The following is a 23,869-nucleotide window of genomic DNA, read 5'->3' on the forward strand; positions in this document are numbered from 1 at the left end:
TTTCTTTACATCAAAAGCCTCAACATCCAGTCACTATTCAAGGAGTGAATGTAGAGGTGGTGCATTTTTGGGGATCCATATTATCTTATAGAGGAACTTTTTTTTTTTTGTTTTTTTCTCTTCCCCCTCTCCTCTCTGTAGACTGTGTTCATTTTAATGTGGATAATGACATACTTAACATACTCTACTCTGTGATGGCCAGTTCTATATTCTATGTGCTGTGGTGTGCTGGACTGGTACCGTCCCTTCAAGAGAGGCCCACTGAATCAACAAGCTAATTTAATAAGGGGGGCTCGGTTACTGGACCCAGTCTGCACCAACTGGAGGTATTGTTGGAGGAGAGAATGAAAACAAACCTGAGAGCTGTTATGAACAATGCTGCACATCCTGTCTAATACAGTAACTGAGTGTTTCAGTAGAAGTTTGTCAAGAAATGCTACTGGATCTCCTTTATACTAACAGCAGTATACCTTCATAATGCCTCACTGTAACTGTTTTTCTTTCTTTGTAGTTCTCTTTCTTTTCTTAGTCATTTAAGTGGGTTTTGTTTGTTTGTTTGTTTGTTGAGCTTCTGTAAAAGGTCAAATTTCCACCTGGAGACAAAGATCTTTCGATCTCCTCACAAATTGCGGTCTACCCAACAGATAGTCCATTATCCAGGTCACTGAGGGCTCTTCAACCTGCATATTTGAATTTACCCCTTAACAGTAATGGCTTGATGGTATTGAAAGCACTGGAAAAGTAGAAAGACTTAATCCTCAGGTCTTTGTGATGTGAGACATAAGTGCCACTTGTCTGTAGTCATTAGTTGAAATGGCCCCTGTCATCTTTGAAACAGGAACAGTGCACAGGTTTTCCACAGAATTGGCAGTTTCTTTCTGGCACCTTAAGGACAGATTGAACAGGTGAAGAGGATACCACAATGTTTGTCAGCACAGGCCTGAAGAACTTGAGGAGTGACACCACCTGGTTCCACAGCTTTTTATAAATTAAAAATTTATACTTGACATTGGCTGTTCCACTAGCAGTGTTAAAGGAAAGAGGGCTAAGCTGTTTATACCTTTTTTTATATGTGAAAAATATGCTCCTAAAACCGATTAACTAAAACTGAGGTCATTACAGTGATCCCTCGCTATATCGCGCTTCGCCTTTCGCGGCTTCACTCTATCGCGGATTTTATATGTAAGCATATTTAAATATATATCGCGGATTTTTTGCTGGTTCGCGGATTTCTGAGGACAATGGGTCTTTTAATTTCTGGTACATGCTTCCTCAGTTGGTTTGCCCAGTTGATTTCATACAAGGGACGCTATTGGCAGATGGCTGAGAAGCTACCCAACTTACTTTTCTCTGTGTCTCTTGCGCTGACTTTCTCTGATCCTGACGTAGGGGGTGTCGGCAGGGGGGCTGTTCGCACACCTAGACGATACGGACGCTCGTCTAAAAATGCTGAAAGATTATCTTCACGTTGCTACCTTCTGTGTGCAGCTCCTTAGTGAAGCGACATGCTGCATGGTGCTTCACATACTTAAAAGCTCAAAGGGCACGTATTGATTTTTCACTCTTTGTTTTTATCTGTCTCTCTCTCTCTCTCTCTCTCTCTCCCTGCTCCTGACGAAGGGGGTGTGAGCTGCCGCCTTCAACAGCTTTGTGCCGCGTGCTTCGCATACTTAAGCCAAACAGCCCTATTGATTTGTTTGCTTTGCTCTCTGTTTCTGACAGCCTGTGCTCCTGACACGCACTCCTTTGAAGAGGAAGATATGTTTGCATTCTTTTAATTGTGAGACAGAACTGTCATCTCTGTCTTGTCATGGAGCACAGTTTAAACTTTTAACAAAGAGACAAATGTTTGTTTGCAGTGTTTGAATAACGTTCCTGTCTCTCTACAACCTCCTGTGTTTCTGCGCAAATCTGTGACCCAAGCATGACAATATAAAAATAACCATATAAACATATGGTTTCTACTTCGCGGATTTTCTTATTTCGCGGGTGGCTCTGGAACGCAACCCCCGCGATGGAGGAGGGATTACTGTATTGCAATTTTAAAAAATGGAGTTGTATGGTGACATTGAGGGGCACAGTCGGTTGCCCACACTGGGCATCTTTTTGGCACAGTGTAAGATAAGGGAGACAAGTTATCAACAGCACCCACTCTCCTCCAGGGCTGGTGTTGCATACCTTCGATGAGCCTGGGAAGCGATCCACTGATGCACATGCATGACACGACCCCTCCTTTACCGAGGCACCTAGGGGTTGGGCAGACCTAGTCTTGAGGTTGTTCGCTCGGGAGAAGGCAACGATGTTGGCATGGAGGGTTTATTTACTGTTGGACACAGAAAACCTATAGGCACAGAGGCTATGAAACCACATAACCACTGGACTGGAGCGTGGTCGGTCACCAGAGTGACATAACTCCTCACAAGGTAATTGTGGAGATGTGTGGTTGCCCGTTTTGTCTTAAAAGAGAAGCCCTTTGGAGCCTGTGGAACTTCCAGGAAGGCAGTCATAATGAGGGGCAGGAGCTAGTCCCAGTCCTTGTCTGCTTGTACCATTTTCCTCAACATCTTAGATAGATGCTTTATTAATCCCAAGGGGAAATTCACATACTCCAGCAGCAGCATACTGATAAAGAAACAATATTAAATTAGAGTAATAAAAATGCAGGTAAAACAGACAATAACTTTGTATAATGTTAACATTTACTGCCCCACCGGGTGGAATTGTGTCGCATAGTGTGGGGGAGGAACAATCTCCTCAGTCTGTCAGTGGAGCAGGACAGTGACAGCAGTCTGTCACTGAAGCTGCTCCTCTGTCTGGAGATGATATTGTTTAGTGGATGCAGTGGATTCTCCATGATTGACAGGAGCCTCCTGAGCTCCTGTCATTCTGCCACAGATGTCAAACTGTCCAGCTCTATGCCTACAATAGAGCCTGCCTTCCTCACCAGTTTGTCCAGGTGTGAGGCGTCCTTCTTCTTTATGCTGCCTCCCCAGCACAGCACTGCGTAGGAGATGGCACTTGCCACAACCGTTTGATAGAACATCTGCAGCATCTTATTGCAGATGTTGAAGGACGCCAGTTATCTGAGCATCTGGTTAAGAATCTCAACCAGCCTGTCTGTATGGTGGTGTTAAACAAGACGTCTTGAGGTGAATGATACAGAGAGGTTTGGTGAATTCCCTGAACTTACTTGAAGTGAAATACTTCCCTTAGTCTGTCAGGACTTCTTTGGGTATGCCAACACTTTAGGAGGCCTTTGCCAGTGTGGTAGAAATCAAAATATTAATTTAAAGAAATGATTTTATCTTCTACTAAAACAAGTTTGATAAAACCTCTTCAAGCATTTGCTGAAGAAATAATTACTAAAATAGGGAGCATTCATCACTGCAGTCTGCTACAAAATGATCAGAACAATAAGGGCAGATGTCTATTTTATAAGCTGAATTTGCATAATAGTGCTGATTTAATACATACGAGGGGGGACCCAAAAATAACCAGAAATAAATAAATAACCTAACAACAACAAAATTCCGGTTGTTTTTGGGTCCCCCCTCGTATACATCACCTGACATATTTACTGTTGATTTGGTTTGTTGGCTTACATACCCAGATAACTTAAGTATTTTACCGTACTCTTATTCTTCTTATATCTTTTTAGATTTAACTGTTATCCTTGAAATTTATGTGCATGTGACAACTGTCCAGTCTTGTTATTTACAGGGAATCTGCTGATCTCTTAATCATCTCACTTTAGGGCGGAGTGGTGGCTCTGAGGCTAAGGATCTGTGCTGGCATCCCGAAGGTTGCTGGTTTAAATCCCCGTCACTGCCAAAAGAGATGGTACTTTGCTGGGCCCTTGAGCAAGGCCCTTAACCTTCAATTGCTCTAGGGGTGCTGTACAATGTCTGATCCTGCGCTCTGACCCCAAGGGGTATGCGAAAAAGATGCATTTCACTGCATGTTGTCTTGTATAACTATGTATGTGACAAATAAAGAATTATCTCCTAGTACAATTTATGTATTACATCAATCTTCCTCCTAGTACATTTCTTTAACCATTTCAACAGCTGTCTTCAAAACATTTAAAACAAATGCTTAAATATTTCAAAGTGCACTGCAAACCAAAATACGTTTCCCTCCAAATTATTCTCGCACCAATTTCTGGACAAAATTTCTTGAATTAGCCACCTGTAAGTGCATTGCTTCTGGAAAGCAGGTGGCATAGTCTACCAAGACGAGTGTAAATTTATGGCCCCGTAGCAAGGATTTGAATGGCACGACAATGTCCATGCCAATCTGCTGAAATGGAATTTCGGTGATTGGCAAGGAGATGAGAAACGTGCTGTCTTGTTGGGGTATGTGGGTCAACTGGGATTCTGGGCTGGACCTTCAAAAATGTCGCACCTCTTCATGCACTCTAGGCTAATAAAAGCATGCCATAATTCATTGTAGGTTTTTTTTTTTTTTTTTTTTTTTTTTTTTTTGCCGCAGATAATTGTACATGGGCCAGGTTGCAGGAGAGGTGCTGGTTCTGGGTTTCGCTTTGTGTCTCGGTCACCCTGATATAACGGATCATTCTCATTTGTGAAGCGAGGCAAGGAGGACGTGGACCAACTGGTATGATGACTAACTGCAGCAACTGCACTCCTTGCAGATTTCAAGGTAGCATCATTCCACTGTTCATGTTTAAAGAAGAGAGGCTGCAAAACCATATCTGTCCCCCTGGCCCATTCACAGGCCTTCTCGTTTGTCTCCTTGGGAACAGTTGCCCACAGATGTAACAACGAAGTAGTAAACTTACAAGGTTTCCATAACTGCGGAACCAACTCTGCCTCTTTTGAACTCGTGTCTGGCCTGTAATCATTCTCGTTTGCTGCTCCTCAAGCATCTCTGCATGGCTGGCTATGTGGTAGTTGTTTTAAGAGGGCTATGGCGAAGTAATCGGCCACCACCATCTCAACCATGTGTTCAGCGGTATGTTACCCTGGATGCAACTAGTGAGTGAGTTACTCCAAAGATATAACACCTGAGCCCCTGCTGGGCACTCACGGTCAAAATGGCATTCCCGTTATGGGACAATAATTCCTTTTTAAGAGTAGTGTAGTCCACGGCAGCACTTTGTTGTAGGTCGTAATATGCTCACTGTGCCTCCTCTTTCAAAAAATGAGCAAGCAAATCCACCTATTTGCACTGCAGCCAGTGGTTTTCAGGTGGATGTGCACTTAAAGATCAACAAATACATTTTCTTCATTGTCCTGAGGGTGCATTGGGATGGGTAGCCTATGCTGGCCCTTGACCTCTTCCCAGTTGAGAAGCTGAGTACCTCAACTTGCTGTACCTGCATGCTTGTTTACCTGGTCCTTCAGCTGCTGTACAGTGTCTGCCAGGTTAGCAGGGTCTCATATATTCTCTGGCAACAATCGTGTCAACAATGCATTTTAATCAACTGACTTTTTAAAGCAAACAAACATCAACGCAGATAAGACTGAAACATAAAGCAAAAAAAAGCATAAAAAAATTAGTCGACTCTAGTGACCAGGTCAGCTTTCTTATGAGCTTTGTCCTACGGTCTGTTCAGTCCACAAACGGTGTTTCCTTCCAGAGGCATGCAGGCTTTTATAAGGGTTTGGCTGGAAGGGGTGGAGTCAGTTGACCTCACAGGGCGACTTCTGAGCACTGTGGTGGAAAAAGACAATACAGAGACAGCCGCATATATGCCTCAGATGAGTCCTGAAGGTAGGATCCTCTGATGGCATGTGTAACACTGTCTTTAGCTGCAGTGCACATACTCTTTATCTTTTCATAAGTGATGGCCTCAGTTCACAAGAAGGAGCTGGGGATGTTTTTTCAAAACTGAGAAAATGTGCAATGCATTTTAATCATTCAGTTATTGCACAGTGACTCTGTCATTTTATGGTGACATTGGATGTGCCTCAACATGTGATTGGTCAATCTTTGACAACAAAGTGGAACTTAGAGCTCTTCTCTTTTCTATCACTTTGGCACATGTGCAGAGTTAACAGTATATATAAGTGAGGCTGGACATTTACATGTCCCAATGCAGGAGAGTGGGATGTAGTGTCTTTCAGACCTTGTGGACATCTTAAGTCCAACTGAGGAGGCAACCATTGAAATGAGAAGATGAGTCATTGCTATGCTGGTTTCCCACTGTGATTATAATAATCATCTGCTGCAGACAGAGACAACCAACAGTAGAGGAATCCATACTTCCCAAAACACATTGTTGGAAAGCAAGGAGAAAAGACATGCAAACCTTGACACAGAGAAAGTCGTTCTAGTCTGTGTGCTTGACCCATAATACAAAGACTGCCTTGTCAAGAGATATGGCTGGCTTATAGAAGATGCCCACAGAATTACCAAAGAAACTACTACATCATCAGAAAGTGCATCTGCTGTAACCAGCTTTAATGAGAAGAACCCAAAAATTGCAGAATTGGAGGAGTGATGATAATCGGACCAGGCTCATCATGAAGAGGTGCCTTAATGGATAAGTAATGGAGCTAGAGCAATACCATAAAGAGCCTGTTATTGCCAGGAAGACCGATAACTCCCTGGAGTGGTGAAGTCAAACCAGCAGCCACTTTAAAGGAATACTCCACACACAGAATTTTTTCATACATACCCATTATACTTTGTAGTGGTGGCCTAGAAAATGTTTTAGCTAATGTTTTCATTCAGAATGGAGAACATGTTTATTACATATAGAAATAGAAGGCAGCAATGCTGTAAAATGGTAAACAATATAAAAAATGTTCACGTAAATGAGAAAAAAAAATATATCTTGAGTTACTCGTGTTGCATTATCTACATGTCCATTATCCAGTTGTAAGCACTAAACGTGTAAAAAGCATAATTTTTGTGCTAAAATATTATTAAATAGTTGGATATTCATTTATCAGCTTGCATATAAACAGGAAACCTGAAGCCTATTGGGAAGGGCTTTTTGAATTCAATACCCACCTCTCTGCTTCATTTGTTGGTCAATAGTCCTGTCTTTAAAGCTTCATAGGAATGACTTTACAAATTAGTTTTCCTGTTTATGTTCATACTGATAATTAAGGAAGTAACTACTATATTTAACAGTATTTTAGAAAAAACATGTTTTTTTGACATTCTTGGTCTTTCAGTTTTCAAAAGAATTTTTTTCCCAGTGACACTTTTGTTTACCACAGCTTTATCATCCGGTTATATCTCATTAATGCTTTTTCTGAATTGTCTTTTTTTTTTCTTTTCTTTTCTAGCTGTTTGTCGATATGCATTAGGAATGCAAGATGGTACCATTCCTGACAAGGCAATCACAGCCTCTAGTTCCTGGTCAGACTCCACAGAGGCCAAGCATGGCAGGTTAGTTAGTAAGTTCTGCAACTCTATTTGCTATAAGAAATTTTGAATTCTAAAGCTCAAACGTTTGTTACATGCTTTTTTCTTTAGTGTAATGTTTCCTGGTAAGGTCGGAAGAATTGTAGGAAGGTACCTAACATGCAGGAAGAACTTTAGTTAAAGGTTATAGGTAGCAGGAAATGGATTCTAATGCAGTGATTCTTATCAGTTTGCTAGTAGTTTAGTTCAAAAGGCTTGGTGAAGACTTCTGGAACCCGCATTTTGGTAGAAGTATTTTGAGGCAACAGTCTCTGGGGGGGAAAAAATCATTCATTTACACTCCTAATTTAAATGTAATGCATTCTAAGCTCTTCCTAACCAAATGTATTTAAAAGATGCAGTCAACTCTTTCTTACAAGAGTGTTTTTTTTTTGTTTTTTGTATAATAATGTTAACAGAAAAAATTAAGATACAAATACACTTGGTATTTTATGTGTGAGCTTGCTATGGTCTTCATCATTGTAAATGGAAAAAGAATTTTACATTAATGTAGTTTGTAAGAATTGAAAATGTTCTACTTCAATATACCACATCTTGTGGTTGTCATATTAATATTTAAAGTTCATTCATATTTGCACATGTATGTGAATATTACAGCATGAAAATTTGCATAGAAAATTTACAGTGTCTTCCAGTCAACAATGTTACTCCAGATGTACTATGTAGCTTTGCAAGATTATTCTGGTAACCATCTCATCTTCGTATGTCATTTCTAGGAATAACATACAGTAATCCCTCACTTATCGCGGGAGATAGGTTCCAAGGCTGACCGCGATAACTGAATTTCCACGAAGTAGGGACACCATATTTATTTAATTATTTAACGTGTATTTGGACGTTTTTAAACCCTCCCTGTATTGTTTACAACCCACCCTTTACTCTATTAATAACAGGGACAACTGCTAAGCAATATGAAATTGGTAGATCGGTCCTCACAGGTGGCGCAGTGGTAGTGCTGCTGCTTTGCAGTAAGGAGACTGTGGAAGGTTGTGGGTTCGCTTCCCGGTTCCTCCCTGTGTGGATAGCGCTTTGAGTACTGAGAAAAGCGCTATATAAATGTAATGAATTATTAGATAAGTTTACACTTACTGTATAACAAAGTACACGTAGCTATATATGACGTGATGATGGTGATGAATATGCTGCGCAGTAAAAATGATGACGATGAAGGTAATAATCCCCTGAATGCAGTAGCAAGAGCACGTTAATGCTGAATGAGTGAGATGAGACTTCCTGGTTAATGCACCACTCCGTCGCTGAGCCAATCAGCAGCACACAGGAACTTAACTGCGTGCTCTGATTGGGTAGCTTCTCAGCCATCCGCCAATAGCATCTCTTGTATGAAATCAACTGGGCAAACCAACTGAGGAAGCAAATACCAGAAGTAAAAAGACCCATTGTTCGCAGAAACCCGCGAAGCAGCGAAAAATCCACGTTATATATTTAGATATGCTTATATATAAAATCCGCGAAGTCGTGAATCCGCGAAAAGTGAACCGCGAAGTAGCAAGGGATTACTGTACTTAAATTTTATAATTTAAATAATTTCCTGTGCTTTGAGGTCAATTCTTTCCTTAAACCTAGACCTCCCATATTTTTTCATGTATCCTTTCACTTTAGGTAAGGATTTTAATATGAGCAAGATGCTTTATTACTGTTATTCAGAAGTTATACTTACAAGGTTCTAATAACTCTCAAATCTTTCACATTTCTAAAAGTGTCAGGCAAGGCCATCTTTAATCTCTCTTTTTTTTTTTTTTTCTCTTGGGCCTCCAGCATTTGCCTTTCATAAATGGGGATGATCAGATCTAATTTAATATACAGGAGGTCCCCTCCCCCCAACAAAAAATGACATGCTGCACTTTGTAATGCCCTTCAGATCTCTTTACCCTTAGTTTTAGTTCATATGAAACATTGACTAGTTATAAAATTAATTTATTTAGATTAACCCTTCTTCTAGGGCTGCACGATTAATCTTTTTTTTTCTCATGATAACGATATTTATGACCCACGATCAGTTAATAAATATCGTCGCGATTTTACAGTATAAAGACCAAACTGTTTTTTATGGGCTGAGTTTACGGATTGGACTGCGTCACTATGACGTTACTGCATCTAGATTGCAAGCGCTTTCTGAAGCAGTAGAAGTCAATAGCAGCAATAACAGTCAGTCAGAATAAACATATGATGGCGGAGCAACGTGCAGAAGTGTGATCGTTAGTTCCTAAAAAGGGGTCATACTCAGTTGTCTGGAACTATTTCGATTTCGAGGAATGTGATGTTGATCAGGTACGAGTCTTGTGCAAACTTTGCTCCTGTTCCGTCCAAACGTCCCAAGGTAACACAACAAACCTCATCAACCACCTTAAAAGCCACCACAAAGTACACTATCAAGAATTTCAACGACTGAAGGCACAAACAGCAACAACAAAAAACTACCAGCCATCCACAACACAGACAACAATATCAGGGACATTGTTCAACGCAATACCATATCTGCCTAGCCAGTACCGCCGCTCCCTATACGCAGAGTACGCAGTCTGCGTAGGGCACCAACTCCCAGGGGGGCACCATCCCAGCTGCTCAAAAAAATCGTTTTTATATATTATAATAATAAATGAATATTAATAATATACATATACAAATAAACAAAAATATAAACGTATATATTGCATTTTACGGTGAACGCAGAGTAGGCTAAGCACACGTGATGACGCGCGCGCCCTCACCTCTGTACCCAAATCTCTGGATTGCTCTGCGCATAGCAGTGACACTCCCTGTAACTGTTGCCTCTGCTGAGCGAAGTTTTTCTAAAATGAAGCTCATCAAAATGTACTTGCACTCATCTATGGCAGAAGAGCGCATGAGTGGTCTGGCAATTGTCAGCATCAACTCTGAATTAGCAAAGGCTTTATCATATGAAGAGCTCATTTACGACTTTGCCTCAAGAAAAAGCAGAAGTGTGCCTTTGTAAATTTTGAACTTTGGAAAGCTCCAGCAGATGACAGTATTGATTTTATTTCAGTTTATTATTGTTTATTTTATTTATTATAAATGTTTTATTTAAAGTGTAATTTTAGTTTGTATTTTTTGCTGTAGAGCTACAATTGTAATTTATAAATGATACAATTTATTTATGTATTTACTTTTATTTGAATAAAGTTCTATTTTGGCCCCTATAGTAGGTGTTTTTTTTATTATTTTATTTTTACTTCCGTAATATGTGGGGGAGGGGGCACAAAAGTAAATTTCTGCTTAGGGCACCCATTTGGCCAGCAGCGGCCCTGTGCCTAGCTCGCAAAGACACCGGGAAATAACAGAGGCGATCACGTACCATATAGCCAAGGATATGTGTCCAATAACCACCGTGAGCACTGAGGGGTTTAACAAAATGATAGCAACACTTGATAAAAGATATAGCATTCCCTCACGCAACCATTTTTCCAATGTTGCGCTGCCCTCGCTGTATGCGAAATGCCGAAAAGAAATAGAAAGAGAAATTCTCAGGCTCAGCCTTGAATATTTTGCTGCCACGACCGACTTATGGTCAAGCAGAACTGCGGAACCGTATTTGAGCTTGACAGTTCATTTTATTGACAGCGAGTTTGAGATGAAAAGCAAGTTTTTGCAAACTTCGTTTTTCCCACAAGACCATACAGCGGAGTTTATTGCAGTGGGCCTCAAAGAAGCGATGTCCGCTTGGGGCTTGGTGGAAGAAAGACTTGTGTGCATCACAACGGACAACGCAGCTAATATGATTAGGGCAGCATCTGTGAATAACTGGCCGAGGCTACACTGCTTTGGTCACAGACTTCATTTACCAAAGGAATAATCGTCATTATTAATCGTGATAAAAATTCTGAGCAAAATAATCGTGATAATCATTTTTTCTGTTATCGTGCAGCCCTACCTTCTTCCCTTAAATTGGCTTTTACAGCAGTCCTGTCTTCTACCATCCTCTTGACAAATTCATTTAGGTACTTAGTCATAGATGTATCTATATTAGTGCAGGCAATTGTCCTTTCTATATCTAGATCTTTGGCTAAATGAAAAAGTTCTCCTTCAAGATTTGTATTTATTTAGCTCCAGGATAGCTCCATTCCATGTTTCCCTCAATGGCAACAAATTTTCCAGTTCTTTCTGCTGAAAAGCTTCCCCAGAGCATGAAGCTGCCTCCATCATGCTTGGCATCAGAAATGATGTTACCTGAATATTGTATGAAAATGCTGTGTTTAGTTTGTGCTCAACGTAGTACTTTCTAGCCAAGAAGCTCAACCTTAGTTCTCCAGACCCAAAGACTTCCAAAATATGTCAGATTTTGTATCATGGCTTCTAGCAAATTCTAGGAGTACCTTAATATTAGTCTTTCTCAGAAGTGGCTTCCTTCTTGCCACTATTACAAATATTGTAGCAGTTTACCATAAGAACATATAGTGCTTCTCCTTGGAAAGCCATGTGGCATCCGTGGCAGTACTGAGTGTAACTTAGTGTGGCAAGAATATCCAAACTATTCCAGGCTTACTAACTACAAAAATATCCTTCTGTCAGTAAATGGTGTTAGTGAGCCAGCACTGAATCTAGAGCATTCTGTTTTCTTACGGGGTTATCAGAGCATAGAGGGACAGACAGTACTGAGCCCATTTTTAACTATGATAATTGTAGAGCAACTGTAGCAAACGTCTAATATTTTCATTAATATTTCAGCATTATCTACTTGGTAGTGAACATATAAAATTAATGAAATCAATTAAGCCTGGAATTCATTGCTTCAGATTCAGTGCAACCAGAAAAAAATACCACAGGCCTAAACATAAAGCTTGATGTGATGCAAGTAACCTAGAGATACCTATTGCCTCTTCTATAATATATACTATATGGCTATGTTCACACTGCAGCATAAAGTGACCTAGTTGTTCAAATTAATGTTGTAAATAAAGTATATTCAATATGAGTGTGCAGAAATTCCTGAATTTGACCAACATTAATAAAAGCAAATTCATCAGACAGATCTGATGTACAGTAGTTGACCGCCATGAATACCAAGAGCCTACTGACTGCCGCCCTACTTCATATAGTTTTCAGTAAAAGACATCAGCAAATTCATCAGCTCATGTGGGCAAGAAAGTGGATTTGAAAACAAAAGATCCTAAACATTGCTTTGCATGCAGTTTTTACTCCTGACTTTCTACGTGGAACCAGGACTGATGGGAGGAAAAATGGGGTATGTCTGGATGCAAAACATTAGTCTGACAGTTTCACAATGTTAATAGGGCTTGGTTACCTTTTTGCAAGACTCCCAAAGAAAAAATACCTGTTTGAGTTATGACATTTCTGTCAGAAAACCTGTAGCAACTAGGCAATATTGATTAGTGACTTGCACCTTAAGTATTTGTTTTCAAGTGTGCCACCTTTCCACTGGCACACCTGAGTCTGTATTGTCATTTGTCTTTATTTTCAGTGGAGAGATATTATGAATGTGGCATCAACAGTGAAGGAAAATATTTTATCTTCATACTGTATAATATATTGCATTGATAAATGCATACAGATTGTTTTGAAATGTTGTTTTGGGGTAGTTACTGTACTTTGAAGGTACTAAATATTAAGTAAATAGAAGTGATGAACTAAGTGTCAAATCAACATAATGCTGAAGTGTTTGGAAGTAAAATTCACTTGTACGTGGGAAACACATTTCATGTAGACAGCAGCTGGGCTAGGGATCAGGACATGTTCTTAACACACGACCGTTTACACATTCATTTTGGTGAAGGTAAGAAAAGCCATGTCCTGTGAAGTAACAATGCAATAGCTTTATCCACTTAACACGCATGTTAAGAGTTTTATCAACATGAAACTGAATGGATAATATTTTATTTAACAAGGTGTGAATATCAAGAGTTTTATCAATCATAATAATTTATGACGGGGGATAATATTTGCTAAGTTTTGACACAAGCTTTAATATTAGCGGATTTAGGAGATGCTTAAGCTTAGAATTAAAATGAGTCTTTAGGAATGCATTGAAACCCTAGAATTGATGTTCTGTTGCAAGCTTAATTGTTTAATTTTATTTTTGCCGTATCTGTCTCCTGTGCTACTCCAGTTGGATTTTAGTTTTATTATTAATATTGTGATTGTTGCTTTATGAAAAATAAGTCGTCGTCTTCTTTCGGCTGCTCCTGTTAGGGGTTGTCACAGTGGATCATCTTCTTCCATATCTTTTTGTCCTCTGCATCTTGCTCTGTTACACCCATCACCTGCATGTCCTCTCTCACCACATCCATAAACCTTCGCTTAGGCCTTCCTCTTTTCCTCTTCCCTGGCAGCTCTATCCTTAGCATCCTTCTCCCAATATACCCAGCATCTCTCCTCTGCACATGTCCAAACCAATGCAATCTCGCCTCTCTGACTTTGCCTCCCAACCGTCCAACTTGAGCTGACCCTCTAATGTACTCATTTCTAATCCTATCCACCCTCGTCACACCCAGTGCAAATCTTAGCATCTTTAACTCTGCCACCTCCAGCTCTGTCTCCTGCTTTCTGGTCAGTGCCACCGTCTCCAACCCATATAACATAGCTGGTCTCACTACCGTCCTGCAGACCTTCCCTTTCACTCTTGCTGATACCCATCTGTCACAAATTACTCCTGACACTCTTCTCCACCCATTCCACCCTGCCTGCACTCTTTTTCACCTCTCTTCCACAATTCCCATTACACTGTACTGTTGATCCCAAGTATTTAAACTCCTCCACCTTCGCCAGCTCTACTCCCTGCATCCTCACCATTCCACTGACCTCCCTCTCATTTACAGACATGTATTCTGTCTTGTTCCTACTGACCTTCATTCCTCTCCTCTCTATAGCATATCTCCACCTTTCCAGGGTCTCCTCCAACTGCTCCCTACTATCGCTACAGATCACAATGTCATCAGCAAACATCATAGTTCACGGGGATTCCTGTCTAATCTCGTCTGTCAACCTGTCCTTCATCATTGCAAATAAGAAAGGGCTCGGAGCCGATCCCTGATGTAATCCCACCTCCACGTTGAATGCATCCGTCACTCCTACTGCAGACCTCACCACTGTTACACTTCCCTCGTACGTATCCTGTACAACTTCCTCATACAACACCACAGGTCCCATCGAGTCACCCTGTCATATGCTTTCTCCAGGTCCACAAAGACGCAATGCAACTCTTTCTGGCCTTCTCTAACCTTCTCCATCAATATCCTCAGAGCAAACATTGCATCTGTGGTGCTCTTTCTTGGCATGAAACCATACTGCTGCTCACTAATCATCACCTCCCTTCTTAACCTAGCTTCCACTACTCTTTCTCATAACTTCATGCTGTGGCTCATCAATTTTATTCCCCTGTAGTTACTGCAGTCCTGCACATCCCCCTTATTTTTAAATATCGGCATCAGTACACTACTTCTCCACTCCTCAGGCATCCTCTCGCTTTCCAAGATTCCATTAAACAATCTGGTTAAAAATTCCAGTGCCTTCTCTCCTAAACAGCTCCATGCTTCAATAGGTATGTCATCTGGACCAACAGCCTTTCCATTTTTCATCCTCTTTATAGCTGTCCTTACTTCCTCCTTGCTAATCCATTGCACTTCATGATTCACTATCTCCACATCATCCAACCTCTTTTCTCTCTCTCTCTCTCATTCTCTTCATTCATCAGCCTCTCAAAGTACTCTTTCCATCTTCTCAACACTCTCCTCACTTGTGAGTACGTTTCCATCGTTATCCTTCATCACCCTAACCTGCTGCACATCTTTCCCAGCTCGGTCCCTCTGTCTAGCCAATCGGTACAGGTCCTTTTCTCCCTCTTTAGTGTCCAACCTCTCATACAACTCATCATACGCCTTTTCCTTAGCCTTTGCCACCTCTCTCTTCACCTTGTGCCTTATCTCCTTGTACTCTTGTCTACTTTCTGCATCTCTCTGACTATCCCACTTCTTCTTTGCCATCCTCTTCCTCTGTATACTCTCCTGTATTTCCTCATTCCACCTCCAGGTTTCGTTTTCCTCTTTCCAGATGTCACACTAAGCACCCTTCTTGCTGTCACCCTTACTACATCTGCTGTAGTTTCCCAGCTGTCTGGTAACTCTTCACTGCCACCCAGTGCCCGTCTCAACCTTGCAGTCTTCCTTTTTCAACTTCCACCATTTGAAGGGCTCTGCCCTCACTCTCTTCCTCTTCTTGATCTCCGTCATCCTACAGACCACCATCCTATGCTGCTTAACCACACTTTCTCCTGCCACCACTTTGCAGTCTTCAATCTCCTTCAGATCACCTCTCTTCTGCATAGGATATAATCTTCCTGTGTGCAACCTATGTTCCTCCCTTTTCTTAAAATACATATTCACCGCAGCCATGTCCATCCTTTTGGCAAAATCCACTATCCTCTGACCTTCTTCATTCCTCTCCTTGACACCATACCTACCCATCACCTCCTCGTCTCCACTGTTCCCTTCACCAACATGCCCATTGAAATCCGCTCCAATCACCACTTTCTGTCCCTTGGGTGCACTGTTCATCACTTCATCCGACTCACTCCAAAAATCTTCTTTCTCAATCATTGCACACCCAACTTGCGGTGCATATGCACTAACAACATTCATCACACCTCCAGTTTCCAGCTTCATAATCATTACTCTACCTGACACTCTTTTCACCTCCAAAACCCTCTTGACATACTGTTCCTTCAGAATAACTCTACCCCATTTCCCCTCCCATCCACACCATGATGGAACAATTTGAATCCACCTCTGATCCACCTGGCCTTACTCCCCTTCCATTTAGTCTCTTGCACGCACAATATATCAACCTTCCTTCTCTCCATCATATCTGCTAACTCTCTCCCCTTACCAGTCATACTTTCAACAAAGTTCCTACCCTCAATTCCACTCTTTACCTTCCTCCTCTCCTCCTGCCTCTGGACATGTCTCTCCCCTCTTCTTCTCCTTCTTCGGCCAACAGTAGCCCAATTTCTGCCAGCACTCTGTTGGCTAACAGTACTGGTGGCGGTCGTTGTTAACCCAGGGCTCGACCGATCCGGTATGGAAATTTGTATTGTTGTCCGCATATTGATTTGGCAAAATTTTACACTGGATGCCCTTCCTGACATAACCCTCCCCATTTATCCGGGCTTGGGACTGGCACAAAGAAACACACTGGTTTGTGCATCCCCTGTGGCTGGGTTTGGATGGTTACTTTATATTATTGAGATATTTATAACCTTCATAAATCATAAAGTATTTACTTATGCTATCTCATAGTTTTGACTCTGAATTTAACATTTATTGACAGATGAAGGAGCAAGTCGGAGGTAAATAAGTAATGATCTGAAATGGTGCATTAATAATTACTTTCTGAATGTTAACGTTAACAGCAATAATCAAATTTAAAGTATGATTATGGGAGTACGTTGGACTTTTCACAATTTGTGGAAAACCTCCATAAATAATCAAATAGAAGAAACCTTTTTTCGTTAAATTAGGAAAAATAAAGGCCTCTGTACTTAACTAAATTTGGACTAAGGACCATATGGTCTAAATTATTAACATATACTTAATTCAATTGTAATGCTTAGTATTGAAATCTCAAAGAATGTAGTATATTTAAGCCAACTTTCCTAGAAGAAAAGATATCAGACTTTACAGTCAATATCAAGAACCAATTTATTTGTTGAAGAAAAAATGTCTGAGTGAGAGCATTTTTGGCTTAATGTCTTGATCTGTTGTCGTCTTGGTTTTTAAACTTTAGTTTTGTTTTAATCTTGTTTCATCTTCTGGCCCTTACTCATATTCAATAAATCTGCTTTGCTGCTTTCATTGCCAGAACAGTAGCATTGCTTAAACAAGAAGTTCTCAATTTAATTCATGGTCTGTTTGTTGAAGTTTTAATTTGTAGTTGATTTTTAAGCAGTAGCAAAAGTATTTTGAAATACATTGCATCTATAAAGTGACTATGAGTAGACAGAGCAAAACTAAATATGTATTGATTACACAGTCTGCAATTTGTCACAAAGATTGAGCCTTAACTGTGATTTAAATATTCAATAAGGCATTTTTTTTTTGCCATTTAAAGGTCCCCTCTAGGTATGTCTAGGCCTTAAAGGATAAGTTAGATATTTTTCAAGTCAGTTATTTCTTCATAATTATATGTATTCATTTGCCAGATAAAATTGTTCTAAAGTCGAGCATTATTATACGTTCTACAGAGCCCAGTGTCTATACTTGAAATAAACCTTAAAAATTATCAAATACATTCACTTTGAAGTGGCAAAGGTTTTGATTTAAGACATGTCTTTCGGGTTTTTGAGGCATACTTGTGATAACGGAAGGAAACTAGAAACATGTTATCAAAGATTCTTGGTCCTATTTTCTTGAGGTCAGGATACATTAATGGCTTGTTTTATTTGCTTGCAATTGCAGTGGAGTAATGACAACACAATGCTGAAACCCTTGCACAACCCATAACCTCTTTTACTATCTGTGTGGTTATTTTACTAAGGCTACAAAGTAGGGTGCATGTTGAGTGGCAGCATAGTGAAAAGAACACATTGTACTTATAGCAATCCATCTGTACCAAACTATGTATATATACATATATATATATACTCTGATAAAGGCACAACCAGTTATTTTTTTTTATTAAATGCCTGATCGATTGCTTCTGCTGACAATTTAGTAATAAAAGAACAGAGTACAGTGTTTTTCAGTGAATAAATTCATTTATCCTGTTGCCAATTATCCTGTAAATATATGCAGACTTCATGTAGAACATGGTACTGTTAGGTTGGAATGATGGCCCACTCTGCCTATGATAAAACATCTGTACTGAACTTAATAATTTCATCCTGGTTATACTTAAGTGAATCGACTTTGCTAAATTGGTCCTGTAGTGTGTGTGTGTGTATTTTCTCTGCGATGGTCTGGTGTCCTTTCCAGGGATTATTCCTGCCTTATGTCCAGTGCATGCTGGAATATGCTCCTTCTGTATCGCAGCCCTGCCTTGGATAAGTGGTAAGGAAGAAAAAATGAAGGAATTAGTGAAACAAAGGTGGCATTGGGAAGATGGTGAGGGATCACATTCGCTAATGTCTTTGCCCCCAGTAAAAAATACGTATATATATATATTTTTTTTTTTAATTCATAAGGAGTATTTGTATTTACTGGAATTTAATATCCTCACAAGCACTGTGCTTTTATTATGGATTATTTATTTAATTAAATATTGTTGATTTCCACAACACTATTCTTTTGGACACTGTTTAAATACATTTTTGTATCCTCATTTCTGTAGTCCATCTTGGTTTAAGGAGTATCGATGGGATTATGCCAGCTGCAGGCAAACGGGCATCACACTATCATGAATGGATGCTGCGTCCCATAGAGCCTATTGTAAAATACAAGAACAAATAAAGTATTTTTAAAATTCATAAAAACTTTAAAACAGTTTTATGTGGTAAATGAATACACCTTCAAATGTTGTAGGCATACTTTCAATGCTTCTAGTGTTATCAGTGGTGCATTTTTACAAATAAAAGTATTCTTTCAAAAATTTCAGGACATGTTGTTGCTTCATAATCACTGCAGCTGTTGTGGAAGAATCACCCTTGAAATTTCTGTGTATATAACAACTTTCCAATCTTGTACCAGGATATCTGTTGATCTCTTAGTCTGCTCTTGGTATATTTTGTGTATTACAACAACCTTCTTTTGATACTGTATATCCTTTGTTTGTTTATTTGACCATATCAGTAATCCTCTTTCTAATATATATCAATGTGCACTGCAAACCAAAATTCTTAACTACTGTTATCTCTAAATTACCTCCAATTATTCTTTATTGATAACTCTATCATTCAGCAATATAGCAATGTTTAATTTAAACATTACTGGCAATGAAATTTAACCTCATTTCTTCTAAGAAGTTTCTTCAACCACTGCTTTATTTCTTTCTTAGGCTGTCAACTGCTGATGGAGATGGTGCATGGTGCCCAGCTGGTCCAGTATATCCTGACAACAAGGAATACATACAGGTTGACTTACAGCAGCTACATTTTATTACTTTGGTAGGAACACAAGGACGACATGCCAATGGACATGGCAATGAATTTACACGCTTCTACCAACTACGGTATAGTCGCAACGGACGTATTTATAACACTTGGAAGGACCGTTGGGGAAATGAGGTAAGAAATCTTACACAATATACAAAATAATTGGTCTCCTGACAAATCCGTGGCAACATAAACTGCCCAGTGACCAATGAACACAGGATGAATGCACATAACAACTAATGTGTGCTGCTAGTAATAATTTCTCCATACATATACTGTACAAGCTTGTTATGAATTGTGATTTTTGTCACTGGAAAAAATACTTTATTAATCCCAAAGGGAAATTCACATACTCCAGCAGCAGCATACTGATAAAGAAAAAATTAAATTAAAGAGTAGTGATAATGCAGGTATACAGACGGTCAATAACTTTGAATAATGTTAACGTCCACTAAAATCCCCCCCCACCCCGGGGGGAATTGAAGAGTCGCAGAGTATGGGGGAGGAACGATCTCCTCAGTCTGTCAGTGGAGCAGGAAAGTGACAGCAGTCTGTCGCTGAAGCTGCTCCTCTGTCTGGAGATGATACTGTTTAGTGGATGCAGTGGATTCTCCATTATTGACAGGAGCCTGCTCAGTGCCCGTCGCTCTGCCATGGCTGTCAAACTGTCCAGCTCCGTGCCTACAATAGAGCCTGCCTTCCTCACCAGTTTGTCCAGGCGTGAGGTGTCTCTTCTTTATGCTGCCTCCCCAGCACACCACCACATAGAGGGCACTTGCCACAACCGTCTGATAGAACATCTGCAGCATCTTATTGCAGATGTTGAAGGACGCCAGCCTTCTAAGGAAGTATAGTCGGCTCTGTCCTTTCTTACACAGAGCATCCGTATTGGCAGTCCAGTCCAATTTATCATCTAGCTGCACTCCCAGGTATTTATAGGTCTGTACCCTCTGCACACAGTCGCCTCTGATGATCACGGGGTCCATGAGAGGCCTGGGCCTCCTAAAATCCACCGCCAGCTCCTTGGTTTTGCTGGTGTTCAGGTGTAGGTGGTTTGAGTTGCACCATTTAACAAAGTCCTTGATTAGGTCCCTATACTCCTCCTCCTGCCCACTCCTGATGCAGCCCACGATAGCAGTGTCGTCAGCGAACTTTTGCATGTGGCAGGACTCCGAGTTGTATTGGAAGTCCGATGTATATAGGCTGAACAGGACCGGAGAAAGTACAGTCCCCTGCAGCACTCCTGTGTTGCTGACCACAATGTCAGACCGGCAGTTCCCGAGACGCACATACTGAGGTCTGTCTTTAAGATAGTCCACGATCCATGCCACCTGATATGAATCTGCCCCCATCTCTGTCAGTTTGTTCCTTAGGAGCAGAGGTTGGATGGTGTTGAAGGCGCTAGAGAAGTCTAGAAACATAATTCTTACAGCACCACTGCCTCTGTCCAAGTGGGAGAGTGATCGGTGTAGCAAATAGATGATGGCATCCTCCGCACCCACCTTCTCCTGGTATGCGAACTGCAGAGGGTCGAGGGCGTGGCATACCTGTGGCCTCAGGTGGTGAAGCAGCAGCCGCTCCATGGTCTTCATCACATGTGACGTCAGAGCGACAGGCCGGAAGTTGTTCAGCTCACTAGGACGTGATACCTTTGCGACTGGGGTGATACAAGATGTTTTCCAAAGCCTCTCCCCTGTTCCAGGCTCAGGTTGAAGATGCGCTGTAGAGGACTCTCCAGCTCCAATGCACAGGCCTTCAGTAGTTGTGGCGATACTCCATCTGGACCCGCTGCTTTGCTGGCACAAAGTCTCCTCAGCTCTCTGCTTACCTGGGCTGCTGTAATTGTGGGTTGGGGTAAAATCTCACCTATGCTGGTATCAGCATAAGGATGGGTGGAGGGTGCAGTACTCCGAGGTGAGAGTGGGTTAGGGTGGTCAAACCTGTTAAAGAAGTTGTTCATCTGGTTTGCTTTCTCCACATTTCTCTCTCGATGGTGGCACCCTGCTTTGAGCTGCAGCCAGTGATGATCTTCATCCCATCCCATACTTCCTTCATGCTGTTATTCTGAAACTTCTGCTTCAGCTTTCTCCTGTACTGCTCCTTCGCCACCCTGAGCTGGACTCGGAAGTTCCTTCTGCACATGCTTGAGCTCATGCTGATCACTGCCTTTAAAAGCCCTTTTCTTCTTGTTCAAAAGGCCCTTGATGTCACTTGTAATCCATGGCTTGTTGTTAGCATAGCAGCGTACTGTTCTTACTGAAACTACAATGTCCATACAGAAGTTGATGTAGTCAGTAGTGCAGTCAACAACCTCCTCAGCGTTCTCACTATAAGATCCCTGCAGGATATCCCAGTCCATAGTTCCAAAGCAATCTCTCAGAGCCTGCTCTGCCTCAGGGGACCACTTCCTGAATGAGCGTGTGGTTGTGTGGAGGTAGCTCCCTCACTCTGGGTTTGTAGTGTGGCTGAAGCAGAACTAGGTTATGATCTGCTTTCCCAAGCGCAGGCAGCGGGGAGGAGCTGTATGCGTCTTTAAAGTTTGCATACAGTAGGTCAATAGTCCTATTTCCCCGGGTGTTACAATCCACATACTGAGTGAAGGCAGGTAATGTTTTGTCCAGCGTTACATGATTGAAGTTTCCAGCGATTAGCACAAGTGCCTCGGGGTGTTGTTTGTAATTTAGCCACATCAGAATGGATGATGTCACTCGCTATCTCCATGTCCGCCCGAGGAGGGATGTCTGCAGTAACAACAATGACGTGTCCAAACTCTCTGGGCAAGTAATAGGGATGCAGACTTATGGCCAACAGTTCAATGTCCCTGCAGCAAGTGGAGATTTTGACGTTTACATGTCCAGAGTTACATTATCTTTTATTGACATAGAGTGCAAGTCCTCCTCCTTTGTGCTTCCCACAGGTACTTGCGTCTCTGTCCGCTCTATCTGTGCTAAACCCGGGTAGCTCCACGTTAGCATCTGGGATGTAAGTTGTTAGCCACGTTTCACTAAAACACAACAAACTGCATTCTCTGTAGGTCCTGACATTTTTCACCAGCGTAGCCAGTTCGTCGATTTTATTTAGTAGTGAGTTCACATTTCCCAGGATCACAGATGGCACCGAAGGCTTGTAGCGCCACTTTCTCGCTAAACGCTTGGCTTTTATCTTAGCACCGGCTCTGCTGCCGCGATACCGCCTTCTTACCTCGTCAGGTAAATAGGGAACCACGCCGGCGTGGGCATTTGTTCTCCGCGCTTGAATAGACGAGTCTCGATGTGTAAAAATCCATCTCCAAGTACAGTATTTTGCGCACTATAAGGCGCACTTAAAAGCCTTTCATTTTCTCAAAAATCCACGGTGCGCCTTTAAATTCGGTGCGCCTTATGTGTGCACTGAGTTCCAAAATCTGTAAAAATGTTGTTGTGCATTTTAGTAAGTGCTCCGCTTGATTGACTGTCGGACCATTTCCTGCCGACATAGGGACGTAGTAATACGTACACTACGAACGCTGGCAGCGATAAACCAATTGCAGAACATTACGTAAAGCCACGTACACTTACCTCCGCCACGCCTACGGCAGGTAGGTATATTGTACTACTGGTGCACTGCGAAACAACATTTGTTTGGCTAAGGACCCTGAAAATGGCATCAGAGAAGAGACATGCTTACGGTGCACAATTCAAACTACAGGCTATCAGTTACGCGGTTGTAAATGGGAATAGAGCAGCAGCGAGAGAATTTAAAATCAATGAATCTATGGTTCGGAAGTGGAGGAAGCAGGAGAATGAATTGCGCCAAGTTAAAAAGACAAAAAAGAGTTTCCGCGGGAACAAGGCGAGGTGGCCAGAGTTGGAAGACCAACTTGAACAATGGATTCTTGAACAAAGAGCAGCCGGGAGAAGCGTCTCTACAGTCACCAGTCGACTGAAGGCAATAACGATAGCACAAGACATGAAGCTCGAACACTTTCAAGGAGGTCCGTCTTGGTGCTTTCGTTTTATGAAAAGGCGCCATCTCGCCATCCGCGCACGAACTACCGTGGCGCAGCAACTGTCAGCAGATTACAAAGAAAAGCTGACCATCTTCCGCACCTACTGCAGCAACAAGATTACCGACAAAAAAATCCAGCCCAACCACATCACCAACATGGACGAGGTCCCTCTCACTTTTGACATCCCCGTGAACCATACTGTGGAGAAAAAGGGGACCAGCATACGCACCACGGGGCATGAGAAGTCAGCTTTCACTGTTGTTCTTGGTTGCCACGGTAATGGACAGAAACTACCACCTATGGTCATTTTTAAGAGGAAACGCTGCCAAAAGAAACTTTTCCAGCCGGAGTCATCGTTAAGGCCAATCCAAAGGGCTGGATGGACGAGGAGAAAATGAGAGAGT

General features: G+C 41.4%; 1 protein-coding gene across 1 annotated transcript in view; it reads left to right on the top strand.

The window, feature by feature from the left end:
• The window catches only part of ddr1 (discoidin domain receptor tyrosine kinase 1), a 360,873-nt gene that overhangs the window by 86,004 nt on the left and 251,000 nt on the right, over positions 1-23,869 (top strand). Inside the window, 2 exon segments of the mRNA XM_051920316.1 lie at positions 7,263-7,365; positions 19,381-19,609. Coding sequence (XP_051776276.1) covers positions 7,263-7,365; positions 19,381-19,609 — 332 coding nt within the window.

The sequence above is a fragment of the Erpetoichthys calabaricus genome, chromosome 1, assembly GCF_900747795.2.
Source record: "Erpetoichthys calabaricus chromosome 1, fErpCal1.3, whole genome shotgun sequence".
NCBI lineage: Eukaryota > Metazoa > Chordata > Cladistia > Polypteriformes > Polypteridae > Erpetoichthys > Erpetoichthys calabaricus.